We start from the raw sequence: 22,264 nt of genomic DNA on the forward strand, positions 1-22,264 counted from the left end.
ATAATTAAACAAACATATATAATGCTGTTCCTATTCCTTATTAAGGGATGAAGGATTTAATGTTCACACATTCTGAACATTTTGTAAAGAGGTGAAACAAAGAGATCATACACCCACAAGACACGTTTTGCAAATGAACACATAAAATACACAATACAAACACTTGGAAACACTCTCTGTTACAAGCAAACACAACACTCCCTGAGAACTACTCAGAGAAAAAACATTCAGCTATGTTTTTGTCTAACTGCATTGCTCAGAGCTATTGTTTAAGTCCCATGTGTTAATGGGAAATGCTGTGTCGCCCCAATTTAAAGCAGAGTGTCAACAACACATTATGCACAATCCGTTTTAAACGTGCTTACTACAGTTTCTAGAGGAGTTTGTTTGTACTTTGATCAGTGATATGTAAAAAACATCCTATCGATAATCACCTTAAAAAAATCAGATATCAGATTATATCGTCTACATGAGCCCCACCCTGCCGGAGACAACACTGCAGACATTCACTGTAAACCTGTTCAATCTGGCTGCACTTTATCTCTATTTTTTGTTTGTTTTTAGACTACAGCAAAGGTATAACGCTCTCAACACGCTATAATGAAGCAACCGACATTGGAACAAAACTAGGCTGTTAAATAGGCAGCTAACATTTTATTCTGTTTAACTTTTAATAGCACCGCTAAATTAGGAATGAAAAAAAAAAACATCAAATCAAGATGTGTAATCAAAAAACAATATTTGACACAATTAAGAAAATAAGGATAAATGATGTTTACAGGGAACGCATCTACAAAGCATAGTCGCACACGTTGCAGTTACAGCAGTCAGCTCTGAACAACAGGCAAATAAAATATAGAATAGGCTAATTAAAATTACAAAAGTAATTCAGTCAAGATCAATGAGTTTTTTTCTTTGTTCTTAAATTAACATTAATGACAGGTGGCAGTGAGAATAGTAGGCTGCTGTTTATGCTCGGACTCGGCTACTGTTACGCACATTTTCTTTCTCAACTCTTTACGTTCACTTAATACAAAACCAACTGTGTTTACGGGATTTCTCTGTACTCTGTGGAAGAGAACTCAAGTACAGAATTGAGTTCTCTTTCGAGTTTTCTTGTGCTTGAAGAACGGTTTAAAATCACATTAAAATGCGCACAACAGGAATCAATAATCAAAATCCAAATTTTAATTTTATTATAAGTATCCAATTCCAGATTCTATTCTCAAGCCCACCAACTATAGGCTATAAAAAATATTTAATTCATGCTATTGCACGTGAATAAAAATGTGTATAGTAACTACAGGTCTATGTGAAAGATATTTGTCATTTTTTTCCTGATATTGCCAATGATCGTCTGGTAACTGATTGTTATAATCAACATCGTGATTCTTGCGAGACATCGTCGATATACAATAATACTGTCATATCGCCCAGTCCGCAGCAATATATCAGTCTACCACAAATGTTATTCTCTCTTTATTCATGGATGCAGAAGGAGCTCATACAGCATCACAGTAAAACTTTATTCAGGATCATTAATCATTAAATGCTACAAATTGCATTTTTTTTATTTTATTTAAGAGTTAGGCCAGAGGCAACATTACTGTAATACTTCAATATAAAAATAAAAAAATCATACAAAAAAAAGAGTTAGGTCTTCTTGTATTCCCGAAAATCTTAAGCCTCTGAGACCACATTACTTCCTCAAAACAAGCCACATTTGGCCATCAGTTGCTGAGCATAGCCTCAGCTGTACACTATTAACATTCAGTGCTGGTAATGCCAGGGTTCTTCTGAACAACTGAGCGGTGTCGTATTAAAGAGTCTGGACCTGCAGTTGGCAAATACGTGCAACATGGAGCGTTCTTGTGCTCTGGAAAGTCACCTTCAATGAACAGCCCAAGAAGACAAATGCAAGTCAGTGAAGCGTCCAGCTGTCTGAACTTACAATAAGGTAACCAGACATCAGAGGTTGACTTTACCTGATCTAACTACCAGCAAACCTCCACCGCATGCCAGTAATCTGGACACTGTCTGCTGTGTGTAGAAAACAGCATTCTATTTGTGCAATCAAAAAAAATACAAGGTTGGTTCTGATGCTTCTGAATATTAAATAACAAATTGACTATATTCTATTAAGACTGTTTACCTATAGGCTATATATATATATAAATATATATATATATATATATATATATATATATATATATATATATATATATATATATATATATATATGTATGAAGAGTTCAGATGCAAAAGCCTCTAAGTGCCATCTGAAATTTTCTTCTTGAATGATTTTTATCAAGCTCATATAATTAAGTTCAGTAATTTCACTTAAATGACAATTAATAGGTATTTTCATTGCTGCTTAAGTCAAATGAATGAACAAACATACGAGCTTGATAAAAATGATCATTCTAGAAGAAAATTTCAGATGGCACTTAGAGGCTTTTGCATCTGAACTCTTCATATATATATATATATATATATATATATATATATATATATATATATATATATATGTACAGCAGTGTGAAAGACACATTTTTTAACAGTGAAATATTCCATGTCTCTCAAGTAATATGGGATCTGCAATGCATGTATAAAAATTACACTAGAATAAGAAAAATGTTGTTTTAAAATAGGTAAGGCATGTCATTTCTAAAATACATTGTTTGTAATATTATGCCAACTAAGTTACCCAAAATTTTTAACTGTGCAATATGCAAATGCTTGAATTAAAGCTAGGCCAGCACACCTTATTAAACAAGGGTTGTTCCTTATAAATGATTGAACTATGGCAACAACAGTCTCTGCCAAAACAATATAACTACTACAGACAGTGTTCGTACTAAAGATCTATGCATGTCACACAAATATGTCCTTCATCAAGATCTTGATAAGCAGAGGAAACACACCCATATACACTCCCTAATATTGTGCAATCATTCTAACAAGTGCACACTCACATTGAAATTCTCAAACGTTCAAACAATATCTATTCATTTACACAATGTCCAAATTACTAACATAATATGGATCAGTAGCGTAGCCAGAAAAGAGACTCTGGGTGTGCATCTGAAAATCTGGGTGTGCCACATTTATTGTCAGATTACTGTGCAAAAGTATTAACCATAACCACATAACTATTCCCCACATAACCATAAAACTTTATCAAATATAACTATACATTACACTCAGGATCACCAATAAGTCAGTCATAACATAGCGGCTGAAAAAAATTCTCTGTCGTTTACAGTGTTCGCATTCTGTCAAAGCTCTTGGGGGGGGGGGGGGTCTGTTTATTTTGTGGGTTGAGCTCGGTACCTCTAGGGGGGTCCGGGGGCATGCCCCCCCGGAAAGAAAATTTTGTACATTTTAAAGATAAATTCATTAATCTGGTGCACTTTGAGTCACCCGAATCTGCTGTTAAAAATAAATAATCCACCCGCCAACCTCCTGAACCTATGATATTCTCTGATTTAGATATCTGCATCTGATTAAGCATGATAATATGATAAAATATCACACTGAAGTAGGCTGATTTAAAATTAAGATTTACTTAAAATAAAAGTTATTCTTTTGTCAAAATTACATTTCCAGCCAAAACAGAGGCTTTACTCCCTTCAAAATTAAATTGTCAATGTTTCATTACATCACTGTTGGAAAACACTCTTATCAGAATCTGATAAGAGTGTTTTCCAACAGTGATGTAATGAAACATTGACAATTTAATTTTGATCAGAATAATTTTTTTTTTAGCTTTATAAAGGACATTTCTTTCCCTAATTTTTACTCTCTATACTATTTCCCTACTCAGGGAACTGAGGTTACGTTAGTAATCGAGTAGGCTACGTTATTTCTTATTTTATTTTTTTGATATAGAAAATTGTTTTAATCAGGGCATTTATTCGGTTTGGGCAATTACAATTCTCTTTCACTTGTCCTTTAAAAAAAAAAACACACGCACGTCACGTGTCCCGGACACCAGCGTTATGGCACCATTTGCTGTGCCCCTGTCCCTGAGTATGATTTAGAATGTTCAGTGACGTTACAGAACTGCCAGATTCAAACTATGATTCAAACCTGAACCAAACTTCTTTTGCGCGTTGGCTGGCGCTGAGCCAGAGACGGACGCGCTCAGCGCTTGTCATATCACAACTAATATGCAGTGTTTTCAACCACATGTTTATTTTATGTTTCAGACATTTAAATACACATAAGTACTAGTAAAACAATACATTTGCAGTTTGTAAAATACACACTGATGTCTATGGAAGCGGCAATAAGCCACTTACTTTCATGTATTTCGGGAGAAACTGAATTCAGGTGCTGTAAATCCGGCTGACAGGACTCTCTGAACTGCAGCGCTCATCTCGTTATAGATCAAGATAATTTATAAAGTTTTTTAAACGAAGAATCGGAATATCAGATAGTTGACATGGTAAGCAAGTTTGTGAATATTTTTAATAAAAAAGGAAAAACGAAATAAAACGAATAGCGATACGTCTGTTAGTTATTGTGGCTGCGGTGTGTCACGTGACATCACGCCATGGAAACAAGGTGTCAGTTAAAATATTTTTAACTTACGCGTGCCGTGAAAGGGTTGATTTAAAAAAAAGTATATTCTACATAAACAACAACAGCCCAAGTTTAGTAAAACATTTTTTATTGAGACTATAAAAATTTATTCTGCATCCATTTTTAGGTGTGCCAGCTGCCACTGTGGGTGGCACCGGCACACCCTGGCACACCCGTGGCTACGCCACTGATATGGATATACTGTAATGATGAACTGATAGAGAGATTTGTTCAGCTGAACGTTGTAAACATGTTTAGAAAACACACACATTTCACCAGGCCACAATTGCTAAAACAAGAATAAAAACATTAACTTTAGTTACTACTAATACAACACCGCAGTCTTACCTGGCAGTGCGTGTAAGAGTTTATATAAAACAGTGTCGATCAAATAAGCTGTATCAGCTCCCCAGCATTTGCTCTTGCAGTGACCGATCACCTACGCTGTTCGCCTTAAACCCAAATAAGAGTCTTGATAAATGTAACGATCCTTTTAGAAGCCATAACCTCAAATGATATCAGAGTCACGACTTTCACGAGACCAATGTCACTGACAGGAGCGCGCGATTCCTCCACGAGACTGAAATCAGCACGGGTTAAATGTGTCTAAAGCACGTGAAATATCCCGAAACAAACACCCGCAGCACCTCCAGTGTCTTCAGTTCAGCTCTAACAGGCCCAGACAGACTGATATTCGAGTCATAGTTCCAATGAAGAGTATTTTCACGAGCTCAATGTGAAAATACAGCAGCGGTAGCTCGCGACACTCCTCCTCCACCAGACCGAGCGCCGTAATAATCACGTGATTGAATTTTACATGTATTCAACAAGGCTGCATGTGTAAAATATAACGGAAATATAACTTAAATTATAATATAATATATATTAGTATTAGTATAGTGTAATAAAATATAAAATATAGCGATTTCAACCCCTCAGTACAAAACCCCGCCCCCACAGATATGTAAGCCAATCCCATTTGAGCAATTCGGAAAGTGCAAAATGATTGACAAGGGGGAAAACGATTCCTATTGGTTGAGAAAGGGCGGGCCGGTCCGCCTCCTCTTGACTCTTTCTTGCTACTAATGCCATGATGTCTCACCGACTGGCTGTCATTTTAGAGACGTGCATTATTTCTGTGATATTTATCAATATCAATTCTATTTCATATATATATATATATATATATATATATATATATATATATATATAGTCTCTATACGTCTCTAAAAGGTTATAATATTCCTAAGAAACTGAAGGAGACATGGTGAAATTATAAACCTGACATGCAATACCAACAGTTGCTATATTCACTATTGTATATATTATAATCAAATGTATTATACTTTCTAATCAAATATGCTTACCAGCAAAGGCGAAGTGACTAACGTTATCTCTTTAACGTTAGTCAACAGTCCTCAAGCATGTTGATCCAGCGATGTCCTCGTAATAATCTCACAAATCCTATACTGGAAGTGCTTTCCCAAAGACTGCTGTTGATACACTACAGACTGAACGAAACTGAAACAAGATCCGTAATAAACGAAATAAATGTTCACGCACTGTTCATCAGACTATCGACCACCAAAGCAACGCTGCTAAATAACTATCTTGACAAATAAGCTGATGTATATATTTGACATCAACATGATGTGTTTTCAGCTTGACGTTAAAGATAAATATGCGTTTTAATAATGTATTCCTTATCTATCTAACAGCTCTGCTATTACTCGGTCGCCATTATCTTAGCAATTAGCTTCTAACGTTGGTTAAATGTCTTACGTCATGTACGTGCGACGGTTTTCATTTGACAAAGGTATTTTCTTTCCGCACGGGGGCGCTCAGCGGCACAAGCCAATCCTTCATGGAGCCTGGCACATTCCGATTTTATCTATTCACTGACATGTTTTGTACATGACATACAAACACAAATCCACTTAAAATACTTAAATATTAATATTAATAATATATTAATTAAAAAAAAATCCAGTCACCACCAGCGAAGTGAAAAGTACCCGGTCTTACGTGACTAGGTAAACGCATTTTCTTTAAGTGCCCAAGAAAGTGAACTCATTGTTAACTTTAGAAACTGTGTGGGAAAGTGTAGGTATTGTGTGAAGGATTCGATTTTTGATAATAGAGTTTTAAAAAATAATAGTTGCTTATTTTCAGATTAGTGTTCCTTGTGAAATGAGAGCATGAGACGGAGCATGAGAAAAATGATGACAGAATTTTCATAGGGGGTGGCCATATTTGTACCATGCATTAACAATTATGGAATTTTCTCTTTTTTATTGTTTTCTTCCAAAATTCATGGCATGTCTGATTCATAAACAAGACAAGAACAAGCAACATTAAGCAGTAAGAAAACAAACCATATGTCTGATTATTTTCAAACAGCAGCACCGATTGCTTGAAGGGCATCAATAATGAAAACAACTCTTGTGAATGTCAAAGCAAGGACAGATACATTATTGAAATCCACATCATCTATATGGAATAACCCCTTTAATAAATGACAATAAATAAATGAGTAAAATGCCATTGCATATAAATGACATATTGCATAGTGATCTGTCAAACTGCTTTCAACATTCATCGATCATTATCAAAAGATGCCTTTATTTAACAAAAAATGTGGAAAATATATATACACTGACATATTCACAATGTAAGGCACTGTGTCAAAATGTTCTTGTTGATTGTTTTTCTAGCCTCCAGTTGGACTACGCACTCAAGAGTCTTCGGAAATCAAAGCAAATTCAAGTTCAAGGATCCACAAATGAGACAGAGATGTATCTGACCCCCTCTAAGGTGGGCAAACCCTCGTGGTAGTGAGTGAGGCGTCCAGGGTGCATGAGCGCCCAGCCTTTCCTGGGAGCTGTAACGGAGCAGTTGTACCTCAAGAACCGACAGCCGCCACCCTGAACAGAAAGTCACTGATCGTTAATACAATGTGCTCTTGCTCTATCATACTGCTTCAAAATAGCAGAAACGAAAGTTAACAATATCACTTTACAATCATGAAAAACGAGAGAAACGAGACATTAAAAAAATCCAATAATAATTTACATCCCAAAAAAATAGAATGAAAGGGCCTCTGCCATCCCATGCCAGAGACACATTTGTGTTCCAAAACTTGGATATAATATCTGAGCAAGTTTCTGCATGTCTCCACATCTCAAGATTTCAGGAGAGCTGCAGGTCAAGACATGCTGCTGTGTTACAACATGAACATTTCACAAACCAACAGTTTGCATACCTTAAATTTAAGATATGAAACCCTACGTTTATAGTACTGTAGGTTTGATTCTGTATACAAAACTAAACTGAAAAAAATTATTTAAAACATTGGACCCAAATTAAAAAAGAAATGCTTTCATTTGTTACAGACAACTTTATTAGTTTTTTTTTTTTTCGAATTATATTTTAAATATTGTGACAAAATGTCCTCACAAAGATGGCGATATCCGAAAACCTTGTCCTTGTGGGGACATCTTTTGGTCCCTATGAGGAAAACAGCTTATAACTATAATTTTTTTTTTAAATGCAGAAAGCTTTCTGTGATGGGTAGGTTTAGGTGTAGGGGGATAGAATATACAGTTTGTTTGTACAGTATAAAAACCATTCAATCTATGAAAACACAACGTGTGTGTGTGTGTGTGTGTGTGTGTGTGTGTGTGTGTGTGTGTGTGTGTGTGTGTGTGTGTGTGTGTGTGTGTGTCCTTGTTTATAATACATTGTGGGGACCAAATGTCCCCATAAGAATAGTAAAACCTGAGATCACCTACATTGTGGGGACCAGCCAGCGGTCCCCACTTTTCAAAAGGCTTATAAATCACACAGGATGAGTTGTTTTGAGAAAGTAAAAATGCAGAATGTTTCCTGTGATGGGTAGGTTTAGGGGTAGGGTTAGTGTAAGGGGACAGAATATACAGTTTGTACGGTATAAAAACCATTACGTCTATGGAGAGTCCCCACAAAGATAGTGAACCAGACGTGTGTGTGTGTGTGTGTGTGTGTGTGTGTGTGTGTTTTCCACATCACTGAATTAAAAGATCATATAAGCTAGCTACTCTTTAGAGTGGTGCAGGGATGATGTATTTTTGTAGTCCAAAAAACGAGGAAACAAGTTTTTGCGGAAACAAAAATATTTTTCTGTTTTACTGTTAAACATCATCAGCCGAACAAGTAAACTCATCTACTCATGGTACATTCATGTCATGTCAGAAAGATTGTTTGTAAGAGTTGTCTTAAGTCCCATGCAAAGCATGCTGGAAACTACAGTTTCAGTAATGTCAACATTTTAGAGAATTAAATTCATTGAAAGCAAAGAAATCAAATTTAGAAGAGAAATTGAAATTGGTTGTGTAGAACACAAATAACAGATGTAGATGTAGATCAGAAACCATGATTTTCAGTTAGACCAATATAAAAATGCACTTGGACAATATAAATGACACAATTGTTTAATTTTTTTTAGTGTAAAAAAACATGTATTTAACCCTCTAGTGCTATTCGGTCATTTTTGTTCGAAAAAATGTAATTTAAATTTTTTTTCGAATGTTTTACTTCATCAGAATGGTTCAAAACTTGGTAAAAATGACGAATGGGAAACGAATTTCATCTAGTGGAAACTTTTGGTACTGCGCCCAAACAACATATAACTGAAAGCTATTTTTTTAAGATATAAACCTCAAATTTGGAACACAACTTATTTATATTTGTGTCTTTGATTTATGTCTTCCAGTTTTAGAGTAAAACATGTTTTGGAAGATATATATTTCATATAAAATTTAAAAATAGTACTTTTTAGCATTTTCCATAATAATAAACAAACTTTTTTTAGTTTCACTTTTTTAACTATTTAGTTGTAACTAAATTAACTAATTAGTTATATTTTAACAGCAATAATTAGCTAAGTGTCTTCTTTCAAAAGAGACGAAAATTTAGTCTGTGCTCCAAAATCGTTGATGAATGATTTATGACATGAAGTTGGAAATTTAATTTTCAAGTATATGCTCAAAAAGTAATTAACAGTTAATAAATAGATCATAACTATTCCATAAATATAATTTAGTACCATAAAATCCACTAAAAATACAAAATATTAAATAAAAAACATTATCGAACTATAATTCATTAGTTTAATTGAAATGTAAGAAGAAGAATGTAAAAAGATCTGACATTTTTGACCGCCACTCGAGCAGCACCAGAGGTTTAACAAAAAGAAAACTCTGTACGGCACAGCCAAACATCACAGCTCATAGTTCACTCACCTGATAATCAATCCCCACTTGATTGAGAGCTATATTGATGGTGAAAGTGGAAGCGTCATGATGTGGTCTTAATGAAGGTTGTTCATCAGGCTTATATCTAACTACAAATGCCAGATCAAACTGAGCCTGCAAGAGACAATCACACAGACAGATGCAGAGTCATCATGCAGCATTCACGTGTAGAGGATCAGCTGGCCCAAAGAAAAACATAGAAAGACCTTACATAACAGAACTTTTCACGACCACAAGGATAAAAGATTTCTCAAAGAGTTCTCAAATATCTCGTTTGGCCAGAAATATGTCACATAAATTATCCAAGTCTTTACAGTCAATTCAACGTGTCCTTGCTGAAATGCATTATGTTTTTGAATTATTTCAAACTTTTGCACACTAGTGTACTTCAAGACAAATATAATAATTCGTTTTTCAATGTCAGGAGAACAAAGAAAGGCTCACCCTTGTGTAGTACCCTGGAAACATCTTCTCTGTGACCGGCGCTATATAATCCAAAAGGAACTTCTGCCATTCTTTATCGTAGCCCACTTGATTCATGTGGATATCAATAGTGGGGACATTTTCATATCCACCTTGGATTCTAGTGTCCTAAAAGAACAAAAAATAGTTTTTTTCAGTTAAATACTATGGTAAGGCAAAATAGCATGGGGATGAAACTGAGAAAAACAACAACATACCACATTTCCACCTCCTGACCACTGGCCAAAATGTTCCATCTCTTCAACAAAATCATCGCAGGCCACGTCGGAGAAAATAGGGAACCAGAACACATCAGGGCACGGCTACACAGGGAATTCCAAACAAGCAAAGTTTAAATTATAATTACTTTACAAAAGACTCAAAATCATTTGCAGGGCTAGTCATCACTATTACTATAGCTCCTTGTTAGGTTTGGTGACTTTAACAAACCCCTAACTCTTAAAAATATAGGTTACATTTTATGTTGATGGTCCACTTTAGACATTCTATTAAATATAAGTAACTTCGCAACTACATGTCAACTACCAGTCACTGTATTAGTAGACTGGATTAGGGTCGAATAAGTTGACATGCACTTGCAAAGTTACTTATAGTCAGTGGAATGTCTGTTGGGGAGCATCAAAATAAAGTGTTAACAGATATTAAGCAGACAGTCTACTAATACTCTAATGAGAGTTGGTTGACATGTAGTTGCAAAGTTACTTATAGTCAATAGAATGTCTAAAGTGGACAATCGAAATAAAAGTTACCAAAATTGACGTTCAAAAGTTTGGGGTCGTAAAGATTTTTTTTTTTAAGTCTTTTAAGTGTTCACCATTTATTTGATCATAAAGACTGTAATACTGTGAAATATTATTTCTCTTTAAGATACCCGTTTTCTGTTTTAATATATTTTCAAATATACTCATTTATTCCTGTGATCAAAGCTGAATTTTCAGCATCATTGCTCCAGTCTTCAGTGTCACATGACCCTTCAGAAATCATTCTAATATGCTGATTTGCTGCTCAAAAACATTTCTTATTATTATCAGTGTTGAAAACAGTTGTGCTGCTTCATATTTTTGCAACCCCATGATACATTTTTGAGGAATCTTTGATAAATAAAAAAATCTAATTTGAAACAGAAATGTTTTGTAATCAATTTTGATCAATTAAATGCATCCTTGCTGAATAAAAGTTTTATTTTCTTTTAAAAAATAAAATAAAATAAAAACTCTTGAACCCCAAAACTTTTGAACAGTCATTTGATACCTTCTCATGGACAGGATAATAATCTTATACAGTATTTAATGTAATTTTTTTTTTTTCAGAAAATTCTGCTATTATTGTATGCTTTGTGTGGATACTCACCGTTTCAATAAGCCCATCTCTCAAAATTTTGGAATAATTCTCATGAATGTATCTTTCCTCCCATTCCTGTTTCACGGAGAGAGAAAAATTAAGAACATTAAGGCAAAAATTATAAGGAGGAGTAAATAAATTAACATTGTTAAAAAATTAACAATAAAGCAAGAATGTCTTGTATAACATTTGAATAAATATTGTCTGATGTTATATTTTATCTTACCACAGGATTTTCAAAGATCTGCCAGAGATCATTGTGCAAATGATTTGTCTGGTAATTTTCAGTTGATAAAACCCGACCGTAAGTATGCATATTTGTTACAAACATGAAGACGCCCTAGGAATGAAACCAAAAAAACATATCAATCAATGACAGCAAAGTAATTAGTAGTTTATTACACTTGTCACTAAGTGATTTCTTATGGTGATTTGTGCAATAGTTTCATGTCTGACCTTGTTCCGAACTTTGGCGCAGAAGGCCATATCTGGATCAAGCGTTGCGGATTGAAACAGGTCAGGAGCTTTGAGGTCAGTCCTCAATGCATCCGCTTTTACCAGGAATATGTTAGAGACGTATGGCACATTCCACAAACCCCTGTGGAGGCACCAGAGAATGATCACATATTTGCCATTCATCCTGGTTTGATGAATTTCGAAGACTTCATATTTATAGAGCAGTGAAATATACTCATCATTTAAAATGCTAAAGAAAATGATCACTCAAATTAGATAGCGGAGATAAAAACATTCACACATACATACATTTCTGTCGATTTTTTATGATATCACATGATTGTTTAAAATAACAGAACAAATGAACCAAACAAAAAAATCAACTTACACGCGGTTTCCTTGAACGATGTCCACGTAATCCTCTGACCTAGCGTAGTACCCGTCTGCACTGAGCGCACCCCAGAAGTTTGTCCACAGTCGCCCAGGTTTGGTCAGCATTGGCGCAATGAAAGGCCTGTGAGGTTCATAAAAATAATGATTATAATTCAAGAAAAAAAGACCCATTAAAAACCTAGTGTGCAAACTAGAAGTTTCATCGTCTAGAAAACATTTAGACAACTTTACAACTCATTTTAATGAGTAATGTGAGAGTAATGCATTACAAGTAACGTGAGTTACTGTACGTAATCAGATTACTTTTTTCAGGTAACGAGTAAAGAAACACATTAGTTTTAAATTTATAATTTTCATTTAGGTACATTCAATTCCTTACGTCTTATTCACTTACTTATTGAGCTCAATTAAGATTCTAAGTGTGTCTTCATTCTTTAAAACCACATCCACGTCTATGCTGAAGAAGTATTCACAGTCAATGTCGTCTCGACACATATCGCTGCAACAAAAACATAAAAAAATAAATGAATGGTAAAGTCAAAGCACAGAGGAGCTATTTGTACAACTCTTTCCCAGGTTCCATTCCCAGGTTTAGGTGCACCATATTTAAATGCACTCTTTGTAAAAATAAATATGAAATCTGAATTTAAAAAGAACACTTACAAGCCAATATTACGTGAGGTCACAGGATCTATATCCTCCTCTGGTCCAATCAGCTTCACACCCTGGTATTCAGACTCGTGATGCTCTAGAAATGTACGCACCTGTTTTTCATGGTGTGATTCCTGCAAAAGAAAGTATTCAGAAGTACTGTCCCTCATTATTATGTACTGAATATAAAAAAGAGCAATGACAATAATTAAAGTCAACGTAGGCAATGCGATTCATTAACAAATAAATGAAAAAAAAAACTGCAGTTCAAAGACATTCAACCTGATCTGATCTGCCTTTAACAATGAAGACCCAACATATGAAAAAAAGATAATATGATACTCAACAGGCACACTGTATTAAACAGGACAGGCGTATCGGTTTCCTGATTCAGATCTTATTCACATGTTTTGTTTCATGTAACTTAGTTCAGTTGTGACAACGCTCAGAGTGTTTGGCATGGTAATAGATATGATAATGGTATATGTTTGGTCTTGGCGTAAAAGATCTGCTACGCTGCTGCTGCTGTTATTGCTGCTGCTGGACAATATAGCATACATGAATTAAGGCCCAGATATACTTCAAGCAAAGTCGAAGAACGAACTGCTGTGACGTCATTTTGAACAAATGAAGTTCATTTGGAGTCTGTTTTGGGAGTTTAAAACAGCTTGCCAAAGCGAACTTCACGAAAAAGTTTGCTAAGGCTGGTAAACACTTCAAACTTCAATGGCTCAGCTGGTAACATTTGTAAACAATAGCTAACGTGAACTAACAATGAGCAATATATTTTTGAAAGCATTTATTAATGTTAGTTCATTGTTCATAGTAGTTCACAATGCATTATCTAATGTTAACAAATACCATTTTTTTATTTTAAAAATGTATTTAAAAAAGTTAGTTCATTATTAGTTCATGTTAAAGGGATATTTCACCGCTGGAAAGATGAATGTGTATTTAAATTGGGCCATTTATGTAGTAGAAATGTGAAATTATTTTAGAAGTTGGTGCCTTCTAGACTGAGAAAAGCCAGAAAATGTATTTTTGGCTCATGTGGATGAAAGACAACAACTCCCAGAATGCACTTGCTTCGCTGCCCTACGAGGCCACTCCCAAGTCACGCCTACCGGTTACAGAGGACAGTATCGGAAGAAATGATACAACTAGGCTACTAGTTGACTCGAAACTGAAAAGACGCTGTTTTATCGTGAGATCCCCCTATGGGCGGGTTAAAAACATGTGGAACGAGCTCCTCCTACTGGCTGTAGTCTCTCGCCTCGGGCCAAAAAAGCCTCTGATGACGCAAAATGGTGATTTTTGTGTCATCGACACACAATACAGAAATCTCTCGTCTCAGGGGGACATGAGGGAGGGAAGCACGGTCATTCGAAAATACTACAGGGTTTCTACTGATACAAAGCTTAATGCTAATCGGTGAAGTATCCCTTTAATTACCTAGCTCTGGCATGAAATTCTAGATGGTGCAGACTGATAGGTCTTTAACTTATTGGTAGCAATCATGTCATTTTCTACATAGCACGGCTGATTGGTTGCTGGCCAATGAGCTTGCTGCTCAAACATTCAAATACCATACCAATCTCCCAAGAGTTGTCATGACAGAACTAACGTAATTAATTAACGTTAACAAATGAAACCTTATTGTAAAGTGTTACCGTTTAACTGTTAAAAAATGCATACTGGAGTTATAAATCTGCACATAATATTTTACCTGATTATAAATGAATAATCTGAGCCGGTTTTTGGGGTATTTGAGTTTAAGTAAGCGCTCAAAGAACACAGTGACGAAGGGGGTGGGCTGCTGGATGAAGACCCCAATGACCACTACAGGATATTCACTCTCCTGTAGACGAAAAATAAAACAAACAGGCAAACAATTAATACACAAAACAATTATTCAGCTAAAGCTTCATTTAAATTGAAATGCATATTTTTAAACTCTCTACAGAAGTGTCTATGAATGCTTGTAGTGTAAACAATATCAATATCAACAATAATTTTTAATGTGACTTAATCAGTCTGACTAAAGCAGGCAACACCAGTTCTTTTTAAGGGTCAGATCAGGTATAAACAGCTCTTTAAGGTAACAACTATACTGTATCAATCTTTACATTATTATCATGTTGATTTAAGTGTATGCAGCCCCGCACCTGTTATACAGAAGAAAAATATTTACTGTGGCCACATTTGATAAAACAAGGGAACTGATTAATCAGTCAAGGAAACAAATTCTTAATTTGCGGCTCAGCGCGATATTTTTTTCTTCCCCTTCATGTCATGTGGGGATCTGTAAAAGTGGACTTAAAATAATGTATTAAAACAATATAAAAACAGCAATACCTTTATAAATGCAACATGAACAAAACATCAAATAAAGTCCAGTTATGTTTACCACGGGCTTTATTTTACACATAAATCGAAAAACCCCATTTTAAAACCCTATAGGAAAATCTCGAAGCAACCAGCGGCAAATTAGTCTTCCGGGTTCTTCTGACGTCATACCTGCACCACTCTAATTAGCCTTAAGAATAAGCTTCAGGATTATTTTAATAATAATAATAAAAATAAAATAAAAACCCGGTCCCACTTCATATTAAGTGGCTTTAAGTACTATGTACTTACATTGAAAAATAAGTACAATGTACTTATTGTGTTCATGTTGTATTGTAATGTAAAACACTTGAGCAATGCAATTGAGATGTGATACGGGTAAGGTTAGGGACAGGTGTGGTGGCATGGAAAGTATAAGGGTGGGTTAAGGTGTAAGGGAAGGGTCAGCTGTGTAATTGCAAATGTAATTACATAAATTAATTACAGCTGTAATTACATGCTGGTATGTTTAAAATATAAGTACAATGTAAAAACATGTACACAATTCCATTGTATCAAATTATTAATTTCAATGTAAGTACATAGTACTTTAAAGCCACAATATAAAGTGGGACCAAAAACACTAATGGTAAACTGTGGTAATAGTAGTAAATGTAAGGCCCACCTGGAGTCCAGAAAGCGGACGCAGATCCTCATTACAAATTGTGCAGCCAGTCTCAAATGTCCACTGATTTGGGATATAGTTTCCTATGTAGTTTATCTGAAGCTGAAAGAAACAGCATGTAATAAAAATGATTAGACCAAATAAGACAGATAGCTTAGTTATTTAGATCATGACAGAAAATTGATTTACTTTGGTGGGTCCATTGCCATGGATAATAACGGGTAGCGTGTCATAAAGTACATTTCTGGCTCGCACACGTCCATTTTCAAACTTCAGCACGACTTCATCTGTTCATGCAATAAAATAATAATTATTCAAAGATATTATTAATCATGAATTCTGTTTGAATCACTGTGTAGTTAGTTAAATAGCCATAAATATCCACTGGCCTATTTATAATGGATTTCCTCCACAGATGTTTGGATGAATCTCTCTTGGGTATTTGTAATAGATACCTCTGATATTGGAAAAAAGGCTTTTGAAACAGCCTTTTGAAGCTTAAACAGTGAACTTTTCACTGTTTACATGAATTCCAATGGACCTGATATTACCATTAGGACGAAAGGGATTAATAGCAAAATTCACAGTTTAATGTTTCCTTTCTTTATAGTTTCTTAATGCTCTTCTTTTTTATTACAAACGTTTTATTACTAAAATTTACTGCATCAATATTTATATAAATTCTAGAAAACTTATATAAGTTCTTGTTCTTTCTTGCAAAAAATGATATCTATAAAAAAATTCAGTCAGAATTCCCTATCATAGCACAGAAACTGCGCTCGGTAAAATTACAAATGACTTACTTCTAGCTTCTGACAAAGGCTGCATCTCAATACTAGTTTTACTTGATCTTAGTGCTGTGTTCAACACTAAAGATCATAACAAACTCTTAGATTGATTCAAAATTACACTGGTATTCGGGGACAGGCATTAAAGGGTTAGTTCACCCAAACTCGTAAGACTTTCGTTCATTTTTGGAAGGCAAATAAAGATCTTTTTAATGAAATCTGAGTGATTTTTGTCCCTCCATTGACAGCTACGCAACTACCACTTTGACGCTTCAAAAAGTTCATGAAGAGATTGTAAAATGAATTGAGCAGATTAGTCCAAATTTTCTGAAGAGATTTGATCACTTTATATGATGAACAGATCTAATTTAGGCTTTTATTCACATATAAACATTCATCAACTCACACATCAGTTATATAAACAGAAGCTCAAGCATGTTCGCCTGACGTGCAAGAACCAATAAGGTTCATTCTCGTGTTACGCAGCACGATTGAGCTTCTGCAAGAGGTTTGTTCTCGTATCATATAAAGCGATCGTGTCTCTTCAGAAAATTTTGACTAAATCGCTCAATTCTTATGGATTAGTTCTACGATCTCTTTATGAACTTTTTGAAGCGTCATAGTGGTAGTTCTGTCAATGGAGGGACAGAAAACTCTCAGATCGCATCAAAAAGTGTGTTCCGAAGATGAACGAAAGTTGTACGGGACGACATGAGGGCGAGTAATTAAGGACAGAATTTTCATTTTTGGGTGAACTATCCCTTTAAGGTGGTTTAAATAAACTCTAGGTAACAATACAATGCACAATTCTACCAAAATACACTTTGGGTCCACAAAAAAAGCTACTTTTACCAGACCAGAATGTACAGTGTATTCTTTAAGCCCAACTATACAGTAGCTGCAGTGTCACACACCTGGGTTGTAACATCCTGCTGAGATGGTGTACGTGTCCACAAGCACATCTAACCGTTAGTTCTAGCATTCCAGCCACAAATGCCATTACATGCAACTGGGAAACTCACTCTCCTCCCACAATCTGGCAGCGAGTCAAAACTACAGCTGCCAGTCAAGCAGAAAACAGCTTTAAACTCAAACACAAGAGCTTCAGTTCACATGAAACCAATCAGCATTTGAGACCCTCAGCAAAGCTTTTCATTAGCGATTCCTCATTAAACTGAAAGGTTACAGAAAGAGGAAACTTCCCAGCAGGTATCAGAGAGCAAGAACTCTACTGACGCTGCACTTTTGGAGAGCATAAAACAGGATGTTCTCCTTCAGAGAGCTGATGCTAGTGACAATTTTGCAGAAGCATCTTTAAAGTCTCAACAGAGTTTATGTTGGAACTCCTCTCCAATTAACGGTCATTTTTCTAAAGCAGGCTGTAAGAACACAAAATGACACACTTACCAAGAGCTCCATGAAGATTCTGGAACAATCTACACTTGTTGTCCACAGTTATATTTATGGACTTCTAAAGAGGAAATAACAGGGAAGAAAACCTCAAAACGCAGCGTACACACATTTAATATGTGTCATTACTGAAAACTGTGAACTTGAATGTGCATTCTGTAAACGAGGCAATATATCCTAAAACAGAGCAATAAAGTTTTAGGAAACCACACCATGGTTGCCACCACTTAAAATATAAACTATACCAAAACACTCACTCTTTTCTCTGGGTTGATGTATATCTTGGTGAAAAAGAGCTGGTCACTGTCACTATCAGCTCCTGACCAGTCAGAAAGCATCTCTTTAAGGTTGGGCGCATAGCCAATGAAGCCTAGAAAAAAGAAAACACCCAGCGTTAGAATGGGAAATGCCTATAAATAGACACAAAACGTGTTATTATCTGGTTTAGATGTGAAACTAGATGATTTAAACGTATCTTTTTACTATTATGCAAACAAATAAGTGAGTGAATTTTAAGAGAGGCCACAGATGACAATCTCTGACATCACCATATAAATATGAATGTTTCTGGAACATTCTCAGAGATAGTGAAAAAGGAATTTAAAAAAAGGAAGGAGCCTCAAACTTCTTAATAAGCAATTATTACTAAATGAAACTCTCTACAAATGAGCTAATCGCAATTATATTCAACCACTGGATTATGAGATTAAAATAAATTTTAGTTAGTGGTGTGTTTGGTATTAGCTAATGCGGGAAGAATGGGTTAACATTGTTAGATGCACCGTACAGTATTCTGAACAAAAGTCATTCTCTTACTGTAATCAGAACTGAAAAGTACAATTGTATATACATCATAGTTGTAATTTAATTTAACAATTTTAATAGTATCTTGACAGGGCAATGATTTTTATTGCAGCTTTACAGTAATGAGAATGAGGGGTGGTTAATGGTCACACAAATGCAATCATAATGGTCCTAAAAAGAGCCTCTTTGTATTCAAATAAATTTAATTTCTTAATTTACTCCTTTAATTTTGTGGACAAATATATGGTGTAGTGAAATATGTTGGAAAGATCATATTTACTAAATTTAATTTATTTGTGTATAAATATCCATAATAAAACTTGCTAAGTTTAATTTACAAATTCAATAGAATATATATAACAATTACGGTTGCAGTACCTACATAAAAACATTAAAAAAGCAAAAAACACATCTAATGTGCATTCTTGATTAGTAGAGTAAAAAAATAGTGCTGTTTTATAGAAAAAAGACGTTGACATCTTATTTCAACTAAAGTGATTTGAACACATCTGACGGTGTAATTACGCATTTCCAACTCGTTAATACAAACTTCCCAGGAGGACTGATTTTTTTATCCAAATTCATTTTGCATCTAAAACTATACAAAATTGAGCTAAGAGAGTATTCCGTATGTCTAAAGCTCCACAATGTTAATCGAAAAAAAGAGAAAAACATGCCTCCTGCTCCAAGGAACCTCTTCCCTTCCCTGACATGAGGATGTTTGTCTTCCAGGTGACGATCTGGCCAGATGAGAGTCTCGGCAGAAAACACAACTTTGTGTTTGGCCTGCTGAAACTTCTTCAGCAGCTCTTTTGGACCAGAAGAAAAGATTACATCATAGCTGTGGAAAGCCAGAGCGTAAATAACTGTTACTGTCAATGATCACCAATGATGCTTGAAAGAGTACATGCATATCAACACACTCCAAATATAATGTATGTATTTATAATGGACATAACTACCTGTCCACAAAAAGAATGAGTTTGTTCTCTTCGTGTATCTCCTCCAGAGCAGACTTCAGCAGGCGCACTTTCTGCCCTCCACCTGGAGGTGACATGTAATCTCCACCTTTCCATGTTTCACCCCTTCCGAGAACCTACAAAAAAAGGCAAAAGAATGTCAGGCATCTGTCTGCAGACTATTATGGAAGCTTGTTTTCCGCCACGGAATAAAAATAAAATATAATTGCGACTTTTTATCTCACAATTCGGACATTTTTATCTTGAAATTGCGAGAATATATAACACAATTCTGACTTTTTTTCTTGCAATTGCGAGTTTATAATTTAAGAATTGCAAGTTTATATCACAGGGCAGTTGTGGCCTAATGGTTAGAGAGTCTATTGAGCGAGGACAGTATCTAAACCTAGTTACCATACTTGGCCGTCACTTTCACAATTCTGAGCAAAAAAAGTCTTTATTTCTTATTTCTTAGAATCTCGCAATTTTGACTTTGTAACTTGCAATTGCGAGAATTGTGAGATAAAAAGTCACAATAATTATTTATTCAGTGGTGGAAACAAGCTTCTGTTGACTAAACTGTGTTATACAGGGTCCATCTAACAAAAAATGTCAGGTTCATATTTCACCCTGGAATCATGAGAAACAACATGTTGTATTAAGAAAACTAAACCTAAACTTTTGGACTATAATCATATGTCATAGTATTAAATTACTTATTTAGCACTTTGAAAGAAAATGTGATTGTCATGAAAATAATGCCATAATGCAATATTGCAATAATCCCAGTAGGATGTACCCAATAGTTAAGCAGAGACTTCGCTTAAACCATAACTTTCCACTTTCCACTTTAATAACATGCTCAATGTTTAGCTGAACATTGCAATATGCTCATTACTTTTTCAAAGGGAAACTTCTGGAAAAAGCTGCCTTACCTTGATGGAGTAATTTAATTGTTTTGCGGATCTCAAAAACCGTCTGAAGCCGTCAGTCTCCTTCGTGGCGACAGTCAGAACTAGAAGATCTCCTGAGACAGAGAAAACACAAATCTGAGTGGATAACTCCGTCAAACTTCTCCACAGCAGTTCTCCTGCCTACGTGCTGGAAGAGCACATCCTAATGGGTTTCCCACATCTCCTGTGAGGAACTCATGCACAGCTGGAATATTAACATAGGTATTCAGTCGCTTTTATTCAATTTAAACCAGCCGCAAGAAGGCCAGTTCTGCCGCAAAAGTGACATTTCTTTATACGAATACGTTTTTTTAATCATATGTTGGCTAATGTGTGATTTTTTTTCTTTCTTTTGCAATGCAATTTACAAGCATGTTCATGTTTACCTAGACAATAAATCTGTTACGAGAAAACTACGCGTAGGTACAATGTAATAAATGTCCTTAGCACTCACATTGCGCATTGTTGTTGCTCATATTGCGCACAACTACAGTTTGAGACATGAAGTAAACTGTTTGCACTGTTTTAGTGTAATGTAATTTTTCCTCATAAACTCACTGATATGTGCACGTAGGGTCCACGTCAGCGGCGTGAGTCCGTAACGCCTGGCTAACTTTACCTAGCAAGTCAGGTTTGCAACGAATAGAACCCTTATAATGAATCATGGTGTAATTGTAGTAGTGATTTACATTATCATGTACAGAAGCGGTGTGGTTTATCTAAGACTGTGATAAGCTGAAATCATAGCCTTACCCTCGGGGATCAAGCCCTGCTGACTGCAGTGAAGCGGAGAAAAGGACGCAAACAAACACACGAGAAAGAGCAGAACTTCTCTCATATTCGGATCCGTTATTCTTCAAACCTCTACAGTAACGGCGACTGGTGGAATAAGGCCTTTCCTCGAGAGAAAGTTAGTTATATTCCCGTGCAAACACACACAGCCTGCCCACTCCTGTCTTTCTCCACCCCTCGATCCCTGACCATACGAGCAGAGGAAGAAAAAGCTCAGTAACAATCCGTACATTCAAACAAATGACAACTTGCCACAAAAAATGTGACAACTTGCCCTGACCTGACATTTAGGATAGCTACGTAATAACCTTCCAGTTGAAATTTCTCTTCATTATACTCGAATCAC

The 22,264-nt window shown here is 35.4% G+C and overlaps 2 protein-coding genes and 1 long non-coding RNA gene across 4 annotated transcripts in view; 1 reads left to right on the forward strand and 2 right to left on the reverse strand.

Annotated features, from left to right (window-relative positions):
• The window catches only part of mfn2 (mitofusin 2), a 37,075-nt gene extending 30,693 nt beyond the window's left edge, over positions 1-6,382 (reverse strand). The window contains exon 1 of one of the 2 annotated variants that reach the window (XM_081348366.1): positions 5,955-6,382. The gene's annotated coding sequence lies outside the window, so the exon portion shown is untranslated. Of the gene's footprint in view, positions 1-4,935; positions 5,364-5,954 lie in introns of those variants that run through there. The other variant, XM_081348367.1, reaches the window with a different exon arrangement.
• LOC308680310 lies at positions 1,829-20,083 on the forward strand. Its single transcript, XR_014028906.1, has 3 exons — positions 1,829-1,957; positions 7,302-7,401; positions 19,947-20,083. It is a non-coding gene; the product is annotated as an uncharacterized lncRNA (long non-coding RNA).
• Positions 6,823-22,110, reverse strand: plod1a (procollagen-lysine, 2-oxoglutarate 5-dioxygenase 1a). Its single transcript, XM_081348368.1, has 19 exons — positions 21,880-22,110; positions 21,109-21,200; positions 20,177-20,310; positions 19,892-20,055; positions 18,668-18,780; positions 18,408-18,471; positions 16,402-16,499; positions 16,213-16,314; positions 14,929-15,060; positions 13,215-13,336; positions 12,946-13,050; positions 12,547-12,672; positions 12,159-12,300; positions 11,929-12,042; positions 11,712-11,777; positions 10,559-10,663; positions 10,323-10,469; positions 9,867-9,992; positions 6,823-7,511 (listed from the first exon to the last, which is right to left on the reverse strand). Exons 1-19 carry the CDS (start codon positions 21,962-21,964, stop codon positions 7,356-7,358), a joined length of 2,193 nt encoding a protein of 730 aa, XP_081204494.1. The 5' UTR covers positions 21,965-22,110; the 3' UTR covers positions 6,823-7,355.
• Positions 22,111-22,264: the final 154 nt, after the last annotated feature.

Source organism: Scardinius erythrophthalmus (assembly GCF_964197995.2).
Source record: "Scardinius erythrophthalmus genome assembly, chromosome: 20".
Lineage (NCBI taxonomy): Eukaryota > Metazoa > Chordata > Actinopteri > Cypriniformes > Leuciscidae > Scardinius > Scardinius erythrophthalmus.

Bases quoted from the DNA above. Each gene is read 5' to 3' on its own strand.
- plod1a (XM_081348368.1), bottom strand. From the start codon at position 21,964: ATGAGAGAAGTTCTGCTCTTTCTCGTGTGTTTGTTTGCGTCCTTTTCT. The intron at 21,201-21,879 runs GTAAGGCTATGA...TCTCTGTCTCAG, and splicing joins GCAGGGCTTGATCCCCGAGG to GAGATCTTCTAGTTCTGACT. The intron at 11,778-11,928 runs GTAAGATAAAAT...TCCGTGAAACAG, and splicing joins AGATCTTTGAAAATCCTGTG to GAATGGGAGGAAAGATACAT.